Source organism: Penicillium alfredii (genome assembly GCF_028826965.1).
Source record: "Penicillium alfredii strain IBT 34128 chromosome Unknown utg000010l_segment0_segment0, whole genome shotgun sequence".
Taxonomy (NCBI): domain Eukaryota; kingdom Fungi; phylum Ascomycota; class Eurotiomycetes; order Eurotiales; family Aspergillaceae; genus Penicillium; species Penicillium alfredii.
The window spans coordinates 1,509,976-1,530,563 of record NW_026622707.1 but is presented as its reverse complement, the minus strand read 5'-3'; the positions used below and the strand labels follow the sequence as shown (position 1 = coordinate 1,530,563).

The 20,588-nt window shown below is 53.0% G+C and overlaps 8 protein-coding genes across 8 annotated transcripts; 5 read left to right on the top strand and 3 right to left on the bottom strand.

Annotated features, from left to right (window-relative positions):
* Positions 1-9: 9 nt before the first annotated feature.
* Positions 10-664, bottom strand: NUU61_008130 (uncharacterized protein; the record flags this gene model as incomplete). The annotated part of the gene is made up of 2 exons (XM_056658655.1): positions 10-311; positions 403-664. 2 exons carry the CDS (start codon positions 662-664, stop codon positions 10-12), a joined length of 564 nt encoding a protein of 187 aa, XP_056508948.1.
* Positions 665-3,618: 2,954 nt separating this feature from the next.
* On the bottom strand, positions 3,619-5,431 carry NUU61_008129 (MFS transporter; the record flags this gene model as incomplete). Its single annotated transcript, XM_056658654.1, has 3 exons — positions 3,619-3,915; positions 3,975-4,984; positions 5,044-5,431. 3 exons carry the CDS (start codon positions 5,429-5,431, stop codon positions 3,619-3,621), a joined length of 1,695 nt encoding a protein of 564 aa, XP_056508947.1.
* A 1,081-nt stretch (positions 5,432-6,512) lies between these two features.
* Positions 6,513-7,489, top strand: NUU61_008128 (putative thiol methyltransferase; the record flags this gene model as incomplete). The annotated part of the gene is made up of 2 exons (XM_056658653.1): positions 6,513-7,004; positions 7,130-7,489. 2 exons carry the CDS (start codon positions 6,513-6,515, stop codon positions 7,487-7,489), a joined length of 852 nt encoding a protein of 283 aa, XP_056508946.1.
* Positions 7,490-7,653: 164 nt separating this feature from the next.
* On the bottom strand, positions 7,654-8,619 carry NUU61_008127 (deubiquitinase OTU2; the record flags this gene model as incomplete). Its single annotated transcript, XM_056658652.1, has 1 exon — positions 7,654-8,619. The coding sequence occupies one exon, from the start codon at positions 8,617-8,619 to the stop codon at positions 7,654-7,656; it is 966 nt and encodes a 321-aa protein (XP_056508945.1).
* Positions 8,620-8,929: 310 nt separating this feature from the next.
* NUU61_008126 (short chain dehydrogenase/reductase family) lies at positions 8,930-9,910 on the top strand (the record flags this gene model as incomplete). The annotated part of the gene is made up of 4 exons (XM_056658651.1): positions 8,930-8,959; positions 9,009-9,243; positions 9,325-9,628; positions 9,691-9,910. The coding sequence occupies 4 exons, from the start codon at positions 8,930-8,932 to the stop codon at positions 9,908-9,910; spliced, it is 789 nt and encodes a 262-aa protein (XP_056508944.1).
* A 737-nt stretch (positions 9,911-10,647) lies between these two features.
* NUU61_008125 (alpha,alpha-trehalase) lies at positions 10,648-13,036 on the top strand (the record flags this gene model as incomplete). Its single annotated transcript, XM_056658650.1, has 4 exons — positions 10,648-10,770; positions 10,851-10,923; positions 10,980-12,843; positions 12,907-13,036. The coding sequence occupies 4 exons, from the start codon at positions 10,648-10,650 to the stop codon at positions 13,034-13,036; spliced, it is 2,190 nt and encodes a 729-aa protein (XP_056508943.1).
* A 2,190-nt stretch (positions 13,037-15,226) lies between these two features.
* Positions 15,227-17,123, top strand: NUU61_008124 (isocitrate lyase 1; the record flags this gene model as incomplete). Its single annotated transcript, XM_056658649.1, has 5 exons — positions 15,227-15,430; positions 15,526-15,681; positions 15,736-16,078; positions 16,141-16,693; positions 16,766-17,123. 5 exons carry the CDS (start codon positions 15,227-15,229, stop codon positions 17,121-17,123), a joined length of 1,614 nt encoding a protein of 537 aa, XP_056508942.1.
* A 773-nt stretch (positions 17,124-17,896) lies between these two features.
* NUU61_008123 (hexadecenal dehydrogenase) lies at positions 17,897-19,610 on the top strand (the record flags this gene model as incomplete). The annotated part of the gene is made up of 4 exons (XM_056658648.1): positions 17,897-18,030; positions 18,082-18,312; positions 18,371-19,170; positions 19,243-19,610. The coding sequence occupies 4 exons, from the start codon at positions 17,897-17,899 to the stop codon at positions 19,608-19,610; spliced, it is 1,533 nt and encodes a 510-aa protein (XP_056508941.1).
* Positions 19,611-20,588: the final 978 nt, after the last annotated feature.

The window sequence follows — 20,588 nt, the reverse complement described above, 5'->3', positions numbered from 1 at the left end:
CGTATCCAATCACAATAGTGGCCAACCATTGTTGCCGCTTCCGTCGTCTTTCTTCGGTGCATCGTCCGCCTCTGCCGGCGGAGAATTCTCATCGCCCATTTCGGGCTCAACAGGTTTGGTGGCCTCTGCGGCTGGCTCTTCAGGGGCTTCATTAGGCTTCTCCTCGTCCTCTGTGGCGGGATCTGCGGCGGGTTCAGCGCTTAGTGCAGACTCTTCGCCTTCAGGGGCATCCTTGAGTTCCTCCTTTGCGTCTGCGGGAGCCGCATCGTTAGATTCACTCTCTGCTGGCGGCGTCGTTGCCTCGGAGGATTCTATATTCCTAATGAGTATCTGCAATATTCCATCCACCACCTTTCTTTTCATGATATCTGAACCATTTATCAATCAATGGATTGCACATACCTGCAGGATCTGGAGTAGCCGAGCTCTCATCCGGGGAGCTACTAGGCTCTGCTACGGGCTCATCGGGGGCAGGGCCCTTTTCCGGTTCGTAGGCACTGGGCTCATTGTTGACCTGGTCCTTGCCCGCGGTCAGAGGGTCGACAGTATAGGTGGGATAATAAGAAAATTGCAAAGTATTTCGATCGAATGTCTGATATTGACGCTCGAAGCTCTGATATTTAAACTGAGGGAGCTGTGCGTACTGGAACGACTGTTGCTTCATCTTCGGCACCTCCGGCCGCCGGCTCTAGGGCTGGCTCGCTGATGTCGGGGGCCTCTGGGTTCGGGGTGGCAGCAGAACCGAGGGGAGGACGGTTGGCAGGATTGTTGTTCTTATTCTTCTTTTTCTTTCCTTTGCCCGGCATATCCTCGATATATCAATGACGTATCATATACCAAGGCGGGGTGGGGAGGAATGCGGGCGATTGCTGACTGGGCGAGAGCGCGTGAGACGTGAGGCGAGGACGGAACAATGAGAGAATGACAAGCTTGACGTCGGGCTCGATGCAAGGGCAAGCTGTCTGGTGCAGCAAGGGAAAAGGAAATGGGGGGGAAAAGGATGGGGGAAGAGTAAGAGGGTAGAGGAAAAGAGAAAGGGAACGAAAACGGACGAGAGTGGACAGGTTCAGAGCAGGGTTCCTTCATGTATTAGAAAACCAAATGGGAAAGAAGCATATGCTTGTTTCTTTTCAATATGGTTACCATGGGGAAGTCGGGATTGGATGGGCATCGTGAGGCAGCGTATAATAGTTCGTCCGCTATCCGGTCAGTAGAGAACAACAGCGAACTGCAGGGCGCGGTATTGGGCTCTCTCTGAACGTCATCAGTGACCTTGCCCGATGCCATTGCGTGCCATTGGGCCACGTCGCTTTCGGTCTCCATGCGGTGGCCGGCATGGCGGACAGTGAAGGGCCCGGTCCTTGATTAGGGCCGGGTGAGAGCAGCACGATCTCCACCTGCAGGCGCAAGCAGCAATGGAGAACGAGAATTGGGAATTGGGAGCCCAAATTGGTCCAGATAGGAAAAGCTGTGCTGCACCAGCATGGAGAAGATGGGTCTGGTGAGTGGAGCCACCGGTCAATTGATTCTGTGTATTATTTTTTTTTTGTTCCTCTTAAAATTAAACTTGGTGGTATCGTGTACCGTACAGATTCGACTTGTAGAAAGCGAGAGAAAAAAACAACAACCCAAAAGTGGGTCGAACGGGGGGTTCGAGTGATCCACGCCGAGAGAACGCCTGCAGTTGTTTTCTGTGCGAGGGCATCGACCAAAGTGATGCAGTCGATGTGTGCCCAACGTCCCCGGTAACGGCGGTAAAATGGGATGCTTGCACTGTCAGAAAGGACCATTACCCAAGAGGGTTTGGGCAATTGGCGGATCTGTTTTTGTTTTGTTTTTTTTTTTTTTTCCTTTTCTTCCTTCGCCCCGTTAGACAACACGAAATGAGGCGGATGGAGAAAGACTCATCGCTCCACTCAGACACCGACAATTCAGCAGGGCGATCCTTTCCCTCCGAACAGCCCAACTGTACACTCTGTAAGGGAATCGGTTGGAATGGCGATCAAACCTGTGTGTCACGGCGCATCGTGATGATTGCAGGAAAGAAAGTGTTCCAAGGTTGTGTTCAGTCGAGAAACGAGGGAAGATCAGGTGACGCCGCATCGTCTTCCACTCCGAACACACCACGCGTCCCTCTCACTGACATTACAAGAGTTCCCTGCATCTCCCGCCCAAAGAAAACAATTGAGCGGGGGCACAGTTAGGCTAATCTGATGGAGGTGGCCTTTTCTCGGGCAGACCATGATGATTCATTCCAATTGTGACACACAATCGCAAGGCCGATCTCACCCTCAATTATCTGTCCCGAGTCCGAGAAGAGCTGCACATGCATGGCCACCCAGTTCCCGAGAAGGGTTGCTATTTTGCTATGGTATGGCGTATGGCACGGAGTAGCCCGTGCTGTTCTTCCCGATACTTCGCCGTGATGTTGCCAAAAATGGGGCCCCATCTGACTACCCAACTTCTTCATGCACCGGGCCGAGCATCCATGACCACATACACCCGTGTCTACTGACGAATCGCGAAGAGCGATTCTCGGGCTAACCCTGGTCGGAGAGACTGTTGTATCATTGGCGGACAACCAGATACCAGCAACCACGTATAGACTGACACTATACTCTGATATCATTCATCATGTATAGACAATCTGTGATGAGTTCATGTGTTGGAGATGGGTGAATTGTAAGTAGGTGACCGGCGATAAGTAAACATGCAAGACACTCGGTGCATTGCCCTGCGAGTCAATGACAATTGATAGGATGGATGCATCCTCCTTTTTGTGCAGGGCCGGGTACTAGAAACACAGAGATAAATCATGCCTCATGACTGATATGGCTTTGTCGAGGTGTAAAATAAAAACATTTCAGAACTTAGTATCTCTACAATAGCTTGTGAATACATGAATACATCCAACAGATACCCTCCCCACATCTATAGTTTTCCCACATAATCCCCGCCGAACTCCCGCTAATCCCCACCAAGTTCCTAAAGAGATACTATAGAAGCACAGACTATGTATAATCCAGGGAATAAAACCCCACTAGGTGTCCGCGCAATCCAAGGATGTTTCGGGTGATTGGCTGCCTCGTTCTTTATCCTGCATCCGTTCCGCAGAGAATGCCGCGCAGGCCAGAGAATGCTGCAGCGTCGGGACGCGCCATCCAGTCGACTCCGATGCACGAATCACCGGATTTGATGTTCAGTCAATCGATGTCCAGATAGAAGGCTATGACAACAAACTCGAGAACCTTGGGAGGCAACCCGGATTGCTTGCGGTGGGATCCTCGGCATCCAAGGGCTGATACTAGATGCACAGAATAGACTCGTCATTAATGCTTTTCATGGGTCCTAATGATAGATATGTACTTCATAATGGGTATCATCGTATCATCCTCAACAAGGAGGCTCCTCTAGCCACTGTAAAAACAATGCAAACAAACATGACCAAAAGAAACCCAGGTCAAGGTGATTGTAATGAACGCGGACACTCAACCATGAATATACTTCCCAAGCCCGACGTGCATAGCAACGGAAGCGAGCGTAAGACGGAAGCAAAAGAGCCAAATGTAATGAACGCCGGGTATAAAATGCAAGCTAGTAATGCAAACCAAGAGCCAATCACCGCATCTGGTCATCCATCTTTTTGCGCCAGCGAGGACCAAAGACTCGCATCGCGAGAAGAACAGAGCAGCTTGCGAAGCTGACCAGGCCCAAAATAGTGAAAAGCCATCCATTCCCAATGGCATTAATGATTGGTGCTGTGACGAGAGAGCCCACGCAAGAGAAAATGTTCCGCATGAAGTTGTTCAGCGCCACGCCCTCTGAAGACTTTTTCGGCATGAATTCCGTCAACATGGTGGTGACCAGGCTGAAAATGAGCATGGAGCCAATACCAAAGAAGAAGTTCGCAATCATCTATTCCATCGTCAGCTACATGGGCCTCGATCTCTCAAGGCATTGAACATTGAACATACCGGTACAAGCCAGAACACCCCCTTTTCGGCTGTCCACCCGTACCAGATGAGGGCAGCGGGATAGAGAAAAGCACCGAGCCAGGCATTTTCGCGCATGCGATCCTCTGGGCGATAGACCAGCTTGCCGTTCTCATCGTATCGGTTCGCTTTCTTTGCCTCCCGTTGCATGATCTTGTCCGACCACCGCCCGCCAAAGACACTGGCTACCAAGTAGCCCAACGAGTTGGGAATGTAAAGCAAGCCAACGATGATCGTGGAGAAGCCATACGGTGGCTTTCCAAAGGTATGCTCCACGCTGACGTTCAAAACATACAGTGAACCGAAGGCGATACTCGCATAATATACGCTCAGCAATACCGGAATGAATCGCAAGTAAAGCACAATCTTCAACGGATCAATGAAGATCATCTTCAGCAACTTGAGCCACTTCGTGGTCGATCGAACAACCTGGCGGGACGATACCCGACTGAGCGAACGATCCACGGGGGCGTCCTCGTCATCTGCGACCTCTGGAGCCGCAGGTTTCTGTACTGCCAACGTCTCCGGAAGAGCGAAAAGAATAAATATGACAGTGACCGCACCGTATGCTGCGAGGAACCATAACGTACTCCGCCAGCCCCAACGTTGGGCCAGGACACCGCCGATAATAGGTGCCAATAGCGGCCCGCATAGTGGACCCAGATAAAAGATGCTCATGGCTCGTCCTCGTTCTCGAGTTTCCCAGAGGTCAGCAATGGTTCCAGCGCCGACGGCTTGCACTGAAGCAGAAGCACCACCACTTAGCATGCGCATCACGATCAACATGGCGATGGAACTGGAAATGGCACAAAGGCAGTTGAAGATCACAAAGAGGACAAATGAAACCAAATATATTGTTCGTCGTCCGAGTCGCTCGCTGAACGACGACCACCATAGTGGGAAGAGGGACATGCTAAGCATGTACAAGGCGATAGACAGGTTAGTGATGGTCGGGGTCGTGTCCAATTCCCGGGCTACCTGGGAGAGGGAAGCTGGTGGCACATTCGTTAGATGAGTACCAGCAGATAGCAATACAGATCAAAGAACTCACGGAAGAAAATCGAGCTCCCCATTGGCGCTGTTGCCCCAGCCACGGCGACGATGAAGGTGATAAACCACTTCTTTCTCCGGGAATAGGTCTTGGAATTTTCGATCTCCGCCAGCAATGTCAACTGCCCAAACAACCCTCTCCGCTGGAGTCGCGGCACCTCCACAGGAGCGCCGAGGTCCGTTGACTGGCGTCGTAGCGGCGGCAAACCTTCTTCCGGGGAATGTTTCTCGTCAAACCCCGCCGGAACATTCGAGCTGCGTGACTGCGATTGAGAGGCATCGTCGATATCCACTTCTTCCTGGACTGGGTTCGCGGAATGACTGTCGCCGGGCGCTGCCGATGCTAGTGCCGATGCGACAGCGTTCTCTTTCTCAGAGTTGTCGCGCATTTTGGGTGAGCTTTTCACAACCCAAGTTGAGGTGAACAACTGCGCCCAAGAATACTCAGCCGCGGATCGGCATGAAATGATAGATGCCAGGCTCTGCAGAGCAATAACAATATGAAGCGCAGAGTCCTGCGATCAACTGGGACGAATATGCCAGCAATTGCGCGTCAATGTCACAATGCGGTTGGATGGATATCAAGAGTACAGATGTAAGCGATACATGCGAAATCCAAAGCTGCTTGGTAAAGAGAAGAAAAAAGACGAAAGAAACCAAGTTAAAATCGGCAGGCGTGAATTCTGTGATCGACGCCAGGAAGCAAGCACCTTTCGAGATCGGCGCAGACCCCCTGGGAACAGTACACTCGATAAGGCACGGATTCTGATTTGCAACAAGATTTTAGGCCATGAGGCACTTGTGAAAAAAGCGTCAAGATTCACAGGTTCCACTTGGGACTGTTTTTTTCGGTTCAGTATGCGAACCACCGACAAGCACCGACGACGACCGAGCCGATGTGGATTCGCCTTCGCCTAAAAAAGGCGAGAGGGGATCAACGGGACCAAAAATGCCCCGACTTCACCAGGGCGTCGTGGGCCGCTGAGGTGCTTCATGGCCAGTCATCATTTAGCGCCATCGTGCCGGTCTTCCGTCGGCAAAAGTGAGTGCGGGAGATCCCGCGTTGTCGCGCCTCGGACACAATTGAACATGAATTCAATGGCGTCTCGATAGACTCATCTTGGCTTTGGCCTTAAATTGAATGGGGCACTTTGTCCACCCGAGGCTCGGCTCCTGAACCTGTGGATGTCAGCTTGGCAGCATTCCGAAGTCAACAAAGGGGGGTGTTTCAGATGCCAGGATTGCGAATGAGAGGAATCTGGAGAGAAATCCCCAGAAACACGGCGATCCATCGCATCCCACCTCACGAAGCTTCGATGATGCTAAAGTGCGCTGCAAGGAGGTGATTAATAAGCTTCGAGGGCAATCGTCGAGAAAGACGGTGTGGTTGCTGTGATTCTCTTTTCTTCACCTCTTCAGAAAGATTGAGATTGTGTTGAATTAAACTCCCCCCACATCGACTACCCCAAGATGACAGGCCCAACCAACCTCGAGCCCAAGGACATCCAGGCCGTGCTGGCACAGTACCAAGGAGACCGCTATGTCGACGGCTGGGATGCACTCTGGAACAAGGGCGACAATCTGCCTTGGGACAAAGGATTCCCCAACCCGGCTCTCGAAGACACGCTGGTCCAGCGCCGTGGCACGATCGGCGGGCCCATCGCCGAGGATGCCCAGGGCAAGTCGTACAGACGAAAGGCCCTGGTCCCCGGCTGCGGCAGAGGAGTCGATGTGCTCCTGCTGGCTAGCTTTGGCTACGATGCGTACGGCCTCGAGTATAGTGCCACGGCCGTGGAGGCGTGCAAGAAGGAAGAGGCTGAGAATAGCGGCTGGTATCGGGTCCGAGACCAGACCGTCGGTCGGGGACAAGTCACCTTTGTGCAAGGAGACTTCTTCAGCGACGCCTGGTTGCAGCAGATCGGGGTGCCGTTGAACGGGTTTGACGTGGTCTACGATTATACGGTATAGCTGCGTTTCCTCTTATCCTTGCACGCCGACCTCTCTGATCTCTGCGTTCAATGCTTTTCATATTTTGTCTATTTACAAATCCCCCACATCTCTCCATTCTCATCTGACCCTCCATGCAGTTCTTCTGTGCTCTGAGTCCGTCGCTTCGACCTCAATGGGCACTCCGGCACACCCAGCTTCTGGCTCCTTCGCCGACGGGCAACTTGATCTGTCTCGAATTCCCCCGCCACAAGGACCCGCAGAGTCCGGGGCCGCCTTTTCCGTCCTCGTCGGAGGCGTACATGGAGCACCTGAGTCATCCGGGCGAGGATATCGCGTACGATAACAAAGGTGTCGTCAAGCACGACCCCTTGAGGGCGCCGAGTCAATCCGGACTGGAACGGGTGGCGTATTGGCAGCCAGAGCGGACGCACGAGGTGGGCCAGGGTGAAAAGGGAGTGATCCATGACAGAGTCTCGATTTGGCGTCGACGTAACTAGATCGGCAGGCTCAGGAAAAGAAAAGCCAGGCAGGAAGAAAACAAACAAAGGTAGAGGTTGGGTGATTGTATGGTCGGGTCGTGATAAAAAGACCGGCGATGCCAATCCAGGGATTCAGATAGGAATGGCAAGGCAAAAGTTCTGTCTTGTATAGATGTGTTTCTTTAGGACTGCTTGAGAAGTGCGTTGTAGTGCTCGCCGAGTCCGTAGGAGTGTCGATAGTACGCCAGCCAAATAATGCGGCGCTGCTTTTCCTCCTCGTCGAGGCTGTCGTCGCCCGACTCGATTTTCTCCATCCGACCATCACTCTGCACGACATTGATATCGACGCCATATGCCCGCGCAATAGCCTGCAGCTCCAACTGGCCACCCCATTCAGCCGTCAGTTTGATCTTGCGGGCATAGACGTCCAGCGGCTCCTCCATAAACGGCTCAAAGTCATCCTTGTGTTCCACGATGAAATCCGCTGTCACAGCCCGGATGGCGCGGTAGCCATCATGCTGCGGTGACGCAATGGTGTCGATACGAGATTGTGTCGCCGGCTGGAGGACGATTCGGCTTGGGTCCGGCCGCAAGCCGAGCCCGGAACCGTCCAGCTGTTTCGCAATTGCAGAATACAGACAGTGGCCGTCGGGAGTAACCTCCACTTCCTTCAATCCCAAGCGCTTGAACACCGCGTCCATCACTTCTTTCTCATTTCCTCTGTAGTCGGTTTGGTTCGCGGCCTCGTCGGCGGCGGCGGCTGATGCGGCCGCTTGTTCGGCGGCTCGGCGGGCGAGACGGGCCTTTTGACGATTCGGTTTCTTGGAACGGGGTTCGGGTGATGCATCCGGGCCAGAGCTGCTCGAGGGTGCTGGTTCTGTCGGTGCTGCTTTTTCTTCTTTCGCTTCTCCGTTGGCAGAGGGTCCATCTTCTAGGCTGAGATCTTCGAGACCTTCCACAGGCTCGAGTGGTTCCCCATTTAGCTGGGAAATCTCTGTCTGGTGTCGCTCTGTGAGCTCTCGCTGCATTTGCTCGCATTCATCATTAACGCCTTTGCGGGTTTTCTTGGTGGCGGACTTTTTCTTCTGGGTAATCCGCCCTTGGAGATCCTTCTGCTCCTTGCGATGTTTGGCCAGAAGCTCTTCCATGATAAAATAAAAGAAAAAGAAAATCAGCTTCTAACACAAGTCTCAAAATGCCAGGGGGGTTATATAGCAACAAGCAAACATCAGCGCAATGAAGGTCGCCCCGCGAAACCCTGACGACGCTGCCCTAAGTTATGGCCCAAACAGGGATAGTGCCAGTTTACCGGAACAACAATGTTCCGTATGAGCCTCGGCTGTTGCGAGTCTCGGCCTGTCGGGTATGCAGTGCAACGGGGGGAGCTACGGTGGAGACGAGTTTAAATAAGATCATTTTGTTGGAATTTGACATTCTCATCTGTATCGCATTGTCATCATGGATTCGGAAAGTCTTTTCAATGTCAAGGTTAGTCGTCTTGCACCCGAAGGAGCGAGCAGCGCTAACCAGTTTCTAGGGCAAAGTGGTTCTGGTCACCGGCGGAGCCAAGGGAATCGGCCGCATGATCTCCGAGGGCTATGTGGTGAATGGCGCTACTGTCTATATCTCGTCGCGCGATGCAAAGGCATGCGAGCAGGCAGTCAGCGAGCTCAATGCGCTCGGCAAGGGCACGGCGCATGCCATCCCGGCCGACTTCTACAAGTATGACGACGTGAAGAGGTTGGCGGAGGAACTGGGGAAGCGGGAAAGCAGTCAGTCTCTTCATGCAAGCCGAGTGAAGGAAGAAAACTGGGGGATCAGCCTGAGCTAACTACGGTTTTATTGTATTGCAGAACTCCACGTCCTGGTCAACAACTCCGGCTCAAACTGGGGCGCTCCCTATGACGAGTATCCCACCGCGGCCTTTACCCGTGTCCTCACCCTCAACCTGCACCGGGTCTTCGACCTGACCCAGCTTGTTACACCGCTCCTGGAGAAGGCGGCTGCCCCGGACGACCCCAGTCGCATCATCAACATCGGCAGCGTCGATGGACTGCGGGTCCCCTCGCTTGAGACCTTTGCATACAGCTCCAGCAAGGCTGGTCTGCACCACCTCAGCCGGGTACTGGCAAACCACCTAGGCAAGCGAAACATTACGTGAGTATATTTGGAGATATGTTGATTGTGTGTTGGCAGACGGGCTAATGCGGCTTCCGCAGTTCAAACACCTTGGCCTGTGGTCCATTCGAGAGCAAGATGATGGCCGCTACGCTCAAGTCTTTCGGGGAGGCTATCAAGGCTGGCGTGCCTATGGGACGCATTGGAACCCCGCAGGACGTGGCTGGGGCTTGCTTGTTCCTGAGCAGCCGGGCTGGTGCGTATGTGAATGGTTCGACTATTGCCGTGGACGGTGGCGCCGCCATTGCGGCCAAGATCTAAGCAACCGGTGGACGCTGGGCTCTTTGGGAGGGACTTGTAAATAAACTATGGGCATTTGCTACAAACCCCTTTTTTGTATCCTGAATCATTACATGCTTGGACATTTCTAAGGCCTCGGGGTCCTCTTCTAGCGGAGCTCTACGCCACATCGGCCCCCACAACTGGGGTAGCTCAAGGGCAAGAAATTCGATTTATACAGGGGGAGGTCCTTGGCTAGATAGCAAAGGGTACAGGGTCAAGGACAGAAATTGAATGCTCTTCAGGCATATAGTCAAGGCGGTCGAGTTGACAAAGATGTCAGGGCCACGTACAGGGCGCTGGGGCCACCCACCAAAACAAGATCACGATGAGGGGCGCTTCTGGCATGTTATCTGCTTATCGGCCAAGTGGAGCGGCGACATCATCGCATGCCGTCATTGTTCTGGATCCTCAACATCGCACACATTCTTCTGTTCCATCGAGATCTCAGAAACTACACACATCGCGTTGACATCGTTGGTCCTGAGACTGTCTCATCCAACACACCGCTCCTTGCCTCAAATCGTTGAACAGAATCACCTCGCCATCAGAACTTCTACGCCTCCCTCCATACCTCTCCTACATCCCAGCCAGGGTATATACCGACGCAGATCCTGTCCGAGTCACGGGTTGTGCTTATAAGTGACATTCGCCCGGGTTGGTGTACCCGCTCTGCGTGACGCACAATCGGATTTGGGCTCAATCTCTCTGCCGAGACCATGAGCTCGTCAAATGGCCACCGTCGCCATGGCTCCATTGACCCCTTCTCCCATCCAGACGTCTACTACGGCAATGACGAGACGATTGGGCGGATTGGTGATCGCAGGCGCGCATTTTCAGCGGTAAGCAGCCACAGCTGCTGCGGTACCCCGCTGAGATAACCCAGGGCTGATTTTTTTCCTTGTTGCTGTTTGATCTATAGAGCCTGAACGACTATACCCGTGAAGATATCCAAGAGTTCTTTGGGACTATTCCATCTCGACGAGGCAGCCATGGTATGCCCTTGCAAATTTGGTGGGTTTTGCTGCGATGACTGACCCTCCATGACCAGACGAGGCGTCCGGCCAGCCCCGCAAGTTCCTCATCGAGGTCGACGAAACCCTCGAGGCTCTCCTCAAGCAGGAGGACACGGATAAGAATATGCAAATCACGATTGAAGACGTCGGGCCGAAGGTGCTCTCGGTCGGAACCGCCTCATCCTCTGGCTTCCACCGGGTGGACGTGCGGGGCACGTATATGCTTTCCAATCTCCTGCAGGAGCTCACCGTCGCCAAAGACTACGGTCGCAAGCACATCATTCTGGATGAAGTGCGTCTGAGCGAGAATCCAGTGGCACGGCTCTCTCGCCTGATCAAAAACACTTTCTGGAAGGCGCTCACAAGGCGGATCGATGGCTCCAACATCGAAGTGGCTGGCCGAGACCCTAAGGACTGGACGGCAGACCCGCGACCCCGAATCTATATTCCACCGGGCGCGCCGTTGCAGTTTGAATACTACACGCGAATTGCCAAGGATCACCCCGAGCTGCGGTTGGACGTGGAAATGCTCGAGGCCAATATCACCCCGGAATATGTGACGAAACTCAATGACAAACCGGGGCTGCTGGCATTGGCCATGCAGAAGAAGTACAATGAGTCTACCATGCAGAATGACCTGGTTGGCGTGCCGTTTGTGGTGCCGGGAGGTCGATTCAATGAGCTGTACGGATGGGATAGCTACATGGCGTCCTTGGGACTGCTCGTCAGCGATCGTGTCGATCTTGCCAAGGGCATGGTCGTCAACTTCTGCTTCTGCATCAAACACTACGGCAAGATCCTGAACGCGAATCGGTCCTACTACCTGACCCGATCACAGCCCCCATTCCTCACCGACATGGCTCTCCGGGTGTATGAGAGAATCAAGAACGAACCCGATTCGAAGGAATTCATTCGAAACGCCGTTCTGTCTGCCATAAAGGAATACCACAGCGTCTGGGCTGCTGAGCCTCGTTTGGATCCGGCCAGCGGCCTCTCGCGGTATCGCCCCGAAGGCTTTGGGGTGCCGCCAGAGACGGAGCCGACGCACTTCAAGCATATTCTCACCCCGTATGCGGAAAAGAACGGGATGACTTTCGAAGAGTTCGTCAGGGCGTACAATTGGGGCAAAGTGAAGGAGCCCGAGCTCGACGAGTATTTCCTGCATGATCGAGCCGTGCGTGAGTCGGGTCACGACACCAGTTACCGTCTGGAGCGAGTATGCGCCAACCTGGCCACGGTGGATCTCAACTCGCTGCTGTACAAGTACGAGGTCGACATCGCCCGGATTATTCGCATTCACTTCAAGGACAAGCTGGATATCCCGGTAGAGTTCCGCACTGCCTCGACCCAGGATGTCGAGTTTGAAACATCGGCTGCATGGGATCGTCGAGCACGCAGGCGCAAGCAGCGCATGGATCAGCTGCTGTGGGACCCGGAGAAGGGCATGTACTTTGACTACGACACCGTCAAGCACGAGCGCACGGGCTACGAGACCGCGACGACGTTCTGGGCCATGTGGGCCGGCCTGACCTCGCCCGCGCAGGCGGCAGAGATGGTGCAGAAGGCCCTTCCCCGGTTCGAAGCCTTTGGGGGCTTGGTTTCGGGGACAGAGGAGTCCCGCGGCGCCGTGGGCTTGGAGCGCCCGAACCGGCAGTGGGATTACCCGTATGGCTGGGCGCCGCAGCAGATGCTCGCGTGGACGGGCCTCCTGCGGTACGGGTACCAGGACGAGGCCGAGCGACTGGCTTATAAGTGGTTGTACATGATCACCAAGGCCTTTGTCGACTTCAATGGCGTGGTTGTCGAGAAGTACGATGTGACTCGCCCTATCGACCCGCACCGGGTGGATGCCGAGTACGGGAACCAGGGCACGGATTTCAAGGGCGCTCCCCGGGAAGGGTAAGTTTGATTCCTGTCTGTGTCGGGTGTGTCATTGTACTGTAATGCTGATTATGGGTGTAGTTTCGGATGGGTTAACGCCAGTTACGTTTATGGGCTGGAGATCCTCAATGCCCACATGAGACGCTCTCTGGGAGCCATCACGCCGTACGAGACGTACCACAAGGCGGTCATGGCGCAGGATAAGTATTGATGGGGATATTGACGGGATGTTTGAATTGATTCTTATATTTCGGTCGTCGATTCTCAAAGGAAGGCAAGTTGGTTAGTACTGGGAACGCGTGGATGAAAATTGGAACAAAAATCTGCATTCTAGAAATGAGTATGAAGAAGTGAGGGTTCGTGTTCGGAAGTGCAGCTCGTTTGAATTTGGTTTTGCTTTGATGTTTTTCTTTTCTTGTTTGCTCTTATATACGAACCTTGGAAGACCCAAAAGACTGGAGGTTAGTCCCAATTGCCGTGTCCGTTGCTACCATAAGGTTCTGCTTGGAATTAGAAATCCATGGATCCTCAAGAGAGAAAAAAATTTCCTCGAGCATTCATCCAGATCGCAAGCGATCTATCCAAGTGGACGTGATTATTGAGTTAGTGTCATGGCGGGTAGAGTGAGATCGACCCCGTCCGAGCCGGCGAAAATGACCCGGCCGCGCAGTCCTCGGCCCAGCTAAGCACCTCCCGGCCAACGTCCGAGACGAGCATCAGGGATCCCGAGTGGCATCGAGACACGCCATTTGCCATGGTTTCTCTCTCCAGGGATGGGCGATCATGTCGACAATGTTACGGGTGAGGATAGCTGAGGCACCCTGTTCTTCCCGAGGCTGTTCTCGTGGTTGTATATGTGAGGGGGGGGGGGGGTTAGTTAGAACTATAGTCTTGATATAGTCTCGAGTCTCGATACTATGCAACCAATAGCTCTGTTTTGTTAATACATGTTTTGTGAACACTAGTCTTTTTAAATTTCTTTATTCTAAGTGTTTAAGATTATTCAAGACTCTTTAGACCTACAAGCAATACTTCCATCAGGGACATTCTTCATGAATCATCCCTGGTCTAGACCTATGCAGCACAAGGAACAGAAAGTATACTCTCGATTTCAGCTCTTTGGTCTTATCGAAAGATCTGCAGTGCTTCCTACATGGATAAGAGCACTTCCAGCGAAAGCCCGGATGAGTCAGGTCTTCAGGGCGATGTGCCGAGGTCCAATGCGCCGGTGGCTTGAGTCATTTTCCACTAGGGCATGTTTCAGGGGAATAAGTGATTGGATAGGACTGTGTATCCCGATCTGAATTCGTGGGATTGTAAGGCAGTAGAGAAGGTAGAAAGAAAGTGGCGATAGACTTGGAAATAAAGTATTGCGGTGGTTACTGTAGTAGAGATATACCGTAGTGCAATATACCATTAATGACATTTCACTCAATCTCTGTTTTGAATCTTTCTTTCTCTATTTACATAGAGACCTTAAATATATAGAATATATTAACATAAAAAGAATTGTATGCTCTATTCGAGTGTTCTGCTGTGTACTTCATGTGGAGACGCACCGAATACCGGGGCATGACAGAACGGCAACTATGCAAACCGTGCCAATCCTTGTTTCGCCCCCGACTAGAATGACTTGATTTAGTTAGATATTGTTTTCTTATGATTTTCAGCCCTGGATTCGATCCGATGCCGGAGATTGGACTCCCTCTTAGCTGGGGCTGTCGTGAAGCTCGAATATTCACGTGAAGACATGGTGTACTGAGGGTGTATTGCGGATGGCACGGTATGGACGCACATGCCTCGACGTCATCCCGATTTCTTCCCGATGAGAACTGATTGACGAGAAAACGAAATATGTATATATATGAAACACGAAGATAGCAGAGAGAGAGAGAGTAGGAAAACGATATCTTGTATCTGAATAGTTAAAATATATGAATGAAACTGAATTCTTTATGCTAATAGCATATCCTTTAGACCGAGGATCACCAAGTCTGGATCCTCTCTCCCGAGCCCCCCGTTTACCTAGGCATTCAATGACACAGCGATGGTCCCGGTGAGCCGAGCGTTTACCGACGGTGACGCAGATAAGTACGGCTTGATTCTGGCTTGTGATTTGATTTTCTGACGGTTTCTTTTTAGCCTCACCTTCTCTTCTCTCTCTCTCTCTCTCTCTCTCTTCCCTTTTCTCTTATATCTTGCATTTAGGGCTGATCCTTGAAATTGACGTGACTCAACCTACGACGTGCTGCGATTGAATATATACACTTCACCGATTGACATCATCGCATTGTATACCACCCCCTCTTGAAAAGAGACACAGAACACAGAAAAAAAAGAAAGAAAAAGAAAAAAAAAAAAAGAAAGAAAGAAAAAGAAAAGGAAAAGGAAAAAATCCATCATGGGTCAGTTCGAAGACGAGGATCGCCAGTACGCCCAAGACGTCCAGGCCGTCCAGAACTGGTGGCGCGACTCGCGGTGGCGGTTCACCAAGCGGCCCTTTACGGCTGAGCAGATTGTAGCCAAGCGTGGGAATCTTACGATCGACTATCCGTCCAATGTGCAGGCTAAGAAGCTCTGGGGTATCCTGGAGGGCAACTTCAAGGTGCGTTTCTCTTGCAAATGCGATGCGCATTTTGACATAATTGATCTATGCAAAAGGAATTGAATGCTGATCACCTACTTTTCCCGTATCTACAGAACAAGCAGCCGAGTTTCACCTATGGCTGTCTCGAGCCTACGATGATCACCCAAATGTGCAAATTCCTCGACACGATTTATGTCTCTGGCTGGCAGAGCTCGTCGACTGCCTCGTCGACAGATGAGCCCTCACCCGATCTGGCGGATTACCCCATGGTAGGTCAAACGAATACCGGGCTCTCCATGGTTTACTGACGAACATGTGTATAGGACACCGTCCCCCGCAAGGTTAACCAGCTGTTTATGGCCCAGCTTTTCCATGACCGCAAACAGCGCGAAGAGCGCGTCACCACCCCCAAGGACCAGCGGGCACATGTAGCCAACGTCGATTACCTCCGGCCCATCATCGCCGATGCCGATACCGGGCACGGCGGTCTGACGGCCGTCATGAAGCTGACCAAGCTGTTTGTTGAGCGCGGCGCCGCCGGCATTCACATCGAGGACCAGGCCCCCGGCACAAAGAAGTGTGGCCACATGGCCGGCAAAGTGCTGGTCCCTATCAATGAACACATCAACCGGCTGGTCGCCATCCGCGCCCAGGCCGATATCATGGGTATGCTATTGTCTTGTTGCTGTTCCAACATTTGCGATCAACGCAATTGACTGTAATGATAGGCACTGATCTCCTGGCCATTGCTCGTACCGACTCCGAGGCAGCCACCCTCATCACCTCGACCATCGACCACCGCGACCACGCCTTCATTGTCGGCGCCACCAACCCCAGCCTCCAGCCGCTGAACGACCTGATGGTCGCCGCTGAGCAGGCCGGCAAGTCTGGCGCAGAGCTGCAGGCCATCGAGGACCAATGGACTGCGCAGGCCGGGCTCAAGCTCTTCAACGATGCCGTTATTGATGCCATTAACTCCGGCGTGCACGTCAACAAGAAGGGCCTGGTGGACCAGTACCTGAGCGCCGTCAAGGGCAAGAGCAATACCGAGGCCCGCGCCATCGCCAAGGGCATCACTGGTGTTGATATCCACTGGGACTGGGACGCACCGCGCACCCGCGAGGGCTACTACCGCTACCAGGGCGGCACGCAATGCGCCGTCAACCGCGCAGTAGCCTATGCTCCCTTCGCGGATCTGATCTGGATGGAGAGTAAGATGCCGGACTACAAGCAGGCCAAGGAGTTTGCCGACGGCGTGCACGCGGTGTGGCCGGAGCAGAAGTGAGAGCTTCCCCATTTCCCATTTCCCATCTCCTTCTCTTTTCTTCGCATGATAACTAACCACTGCCGCAGACTCGCATACAACCTCTCCCCCTCGTTCAACTGGAAGAAGGCCATGCCGCGCGACGAGCAAGAAACCTACATCAAGCGGCTCGGCGCCCTCGGCTACTGCTGGCAGTTCATCACGCTGGCCGGTCTGCACACCACGGCGCTGATCTCGCACCAGTTCGCCAAGGCCTATGCCCAGAGCGGCATGCGCGCCTACGGCGAGCTGGTTCAGGAGCCCGAGATGGCGCAGGGAGTCGATGTGGTCACTCACCAGAAATGGAGTGGTGCCAACTACGTGGATAATCTGCTGAAGATGGTGTCAGGAGGTGTCAGCAGTACTGCAGCGATGGGCAAGGGTGTGACCGAGGACCAGTTCAAATAGAAAATAGCGTTGGATTTATTGTTGGTTGTGGTTGATGACTGGTCCCTGATTGTTGGATCTTGTGGGATTTTAATTGAGGCGTTGACTTTTGATTTCTTTTTCTTTTCTTTTTCTTTTGTATATTGTCCAGTTTTCGATCTGGCGGATCGGATTCCCGTCGGTTTCTCTTGTCCCAGCCGAGGGCGAAGAGAGGCGACTGCATTTGCATTCTGGAAATTGCATGATATTCTCTGTCAACGGGTTGCATCAACCATCGCAGTTTAGTTAACTGCTCCGTGATGGATAAACAGATCGATCGGATGGATGATCGGCCGTCGGACCGATCCAACGAGAGTCATGAGCGCTAGCAAGACTCGATCATTAGGCACCGATTGTGTTCTCCTGAACGAGCAGACTTTGCGAGCGCCGATCGGCGGTGGAGACTGGGGATCGAGGTGTGATGCCGCGGTAAAAACGGAGGGAGCAGAGATCCCCTTCAGGTCATAGGGGGTGGTCTATAGCAGCCGCGATGAGAAATCGAGCATTCAAAGGGGACTGAGACGATGATATTGTCTGATAATCCAGTCATGTAATCACAATAATCATCGAAGGTATTCCCACAGGCGAGAAACGTGAAGAATGTCCGAGCGCATGTGGATGCGGAGGGAGCTCAGCGCCTCGGCCCATTTCCTCACCCTTAAATGACGTAGTCTCGTCCCTCTTTAAAGTCTCTCCTCTCTTTGCCTTTTGCATTTGTCTTTGTTTTGTTTCTTCACAAACCCATCTTGGACATCATGGGCCTCGACCTAGAATTCACTCCGCAAGACCAGATCCAGGCGCGCGTGTCCGCCGCGCGCAAGTCGTTTCTGGAGCACAAGACACGCGACGTCGAGTTTCGTCTCGTGCAGCTGCGCAAGCTCTACTGGGCGTGGGTTTAAAATTCCTCGACTTCATAAACACACCACTGACACTCGATCAGAATCAAGGACCACGAGCACGAGCTTGTCGAAGCATGCACCCAGGACCTTAACAAACCTCAGTTCGAGACTGAGGTCGCCGAGAGCGGTTGGATTCTCAACGACATCGTCTTCACCACACGCAACCTGCACAAATGGGTTAAGGATGAGAAGGCCCCCGATATTGACTTGTCGTTCAAATTTATGAACCCCAAGATCCGGAAGGACCCGCTGGGCTGCGTCTTGGTCATTGGGTATGTTGCAGATGGCTGTCGAGCACAAATAAAACCGGAACTGACTTGTCTCGTTCAGAGCCTTCAACTTCCCCTTCCAGCTCACCCTCGGTCCGGTCATTGGTGCCATTGCGGCTGGCAACACGGTGGTGATTAAACCCAGTGAGAACGCGCCCCGCTGTGCGGCTGTTATCCAAAAAGTCATCGAGATCGGGCTGGACCCCTCCTGCTACACGGTTATTCAAGGTGCCGTGCCCGAGACCCAGGCCCTGCTGGCAGAGCGATGGGACAAGATCTTCTTCACGGGCGGTGCCAATGTCGGCCGCATTATCGCCAAGGCGGCCGCGCCGCATTTGACCCCTGTGGTGCTGGAGCTGGGCGGGATGAACCCAGCTATCGTGACCAAGAACGCCAACCCACGATTGGTGGCCCGTCGCATGCTTTGGGGCAAGACCATGAACGCCGGCCAAGTCTGTACATCTCAGAACTATCTCCTGGTCGACCGACAGCTCGTGCCCCAGGTCGTGGAAGAATTCAAGAAGGCCTACAAGGAATTCTTCCCTAAGGGAGCCAAGGACTCGCCGGACTATTCGCGCATCATCAATGACGGTCACTACCAACGCCTGAAGTCCATGATTGACAACACCAAGGGCAAGATTCTGATGGGCGGCACCATGGACGAGAAAGAGCGGTTCATCGAGCCGACGCTGGTCCAGGTGGAATCGGTGGATGACTCGCTGTGTACCCAGGAGAGTTTCGGTCCCTTCATCCCGATCCTGCCCGTGGAAAACCTCGATGAGGCCATCAGCTTGGCCAACGGTGTGCAGAGCACCCCGCTAGGTCTCTACCCATTCGGCTCGAAGACCGATATTGAGAAGAGTAAGATTCCTTCTCCTTTTTTTGCATTCTTGTAGACCGTCATTTTGGGTCATTTCCTAACCTCGGTTCTAGTTCTGGCCAACACCCGCTCTGGTGGTGTCTCCTGCAACGACGCCGCGCTGCACATCCCGACTCTGCCCTTCGGCGGCGTTGGCGAGAGTGGCTATGGGGCGTACCGCGGCCGCGCCAGTTTCGACGTGTGGGTGCACCGCCGTCCTATTACCGCCAGCCCTAGCTGGCTCGAGTCCATCCTCAGCATCCGCTACCCGCCCTACGCAGGCAAGCTGAGCAAGTTCAAGGCTGCCAGCGCACTCGTGCCCGACTTTGACCGCGATGGCCGCAAGCTGCGACTCGGCTGGCTACGCTTCATCCTGACCCTCGGTGGGGGAAGCACCAAGGCTGGTGCTGGTAGAGCTGCTGTTGTCGCTGCTGGTGAGTGAATTTCTTATTTGTTGTCTTTCTTTCCTACCTCCGGTTCTTTGATTTATCTCCTTTTTTTTTCCCCGATCTTACGCTTGCACTTAAAACCCTTTCCCTGGCTGTTTTATACTGTCCCTCTCTCCTTCGCCCTGCAATCTTCTTACCTCCGTCTCCAGTAGACCAAGGAGACCAAGAGGATAAATGAGACCGGAGACTTGAACAGCTCCACCAGGGCTACTTCCCTTCTGCTGCCCCCCCTCCCCCGCCTTCCCCGACACAGCTGAAGAAGATGACCGACGCACATACTTTTTGTTTAATGACTGTCTACCCTTGTGAATGTTGGGCGGAATGGCCCTCACTGTCTTTCAGTTTCATCCTTGCCTCGATATTCCCCCTTTCCCCTTCTACATTCTTCCAACTGGATACCCCCCTGCGTCTACCCACAACTCAAAAGGACTTAATTTGGACCATCAATCGAATATAGCTCTTTGCTTGTCCTCTTCTTTTTGTTGTGTCTACCACTATCATTCTTTTGTGTCCTTGTGGTCCTATAAAACCTGTCTCTGCAATGAATGTGCCTACGAATCTAACTGGGCGTTTCTCTCTACTAGTTGCCTACTTCGTCCTGCAGATTCTCGAGCGCCGATCCTCCAAGCTATGAGATCACTTGTCTGTGATATTTTCCCCCGGCTTTTCCTTTTCTTCGGCTTCACATGTTTCGCTCCGGAGGGTATAGGTGTATGTTATATCCCTGGATAGGGTGGGTGTGTGCAGGGGGTATGTAACTGTGGGGGGAAACTTGCGGGGGTGTTTAAGTTCCCTGGAGACTACTGGGATTGATGATCGTCCTCTTGGTGCTGGTTGTGACTGGCTGGGAAGAAGCAGGGATCTGCTTAGCTTGGATTTTGGGAGGGCGGTTGGGGGAAGTTAATTTTAAGGATTTGGCTAGTAGGGCAATGGGTTGGGTGAAGGTGCTACTAGTCTAGTCTGCGCGTCTG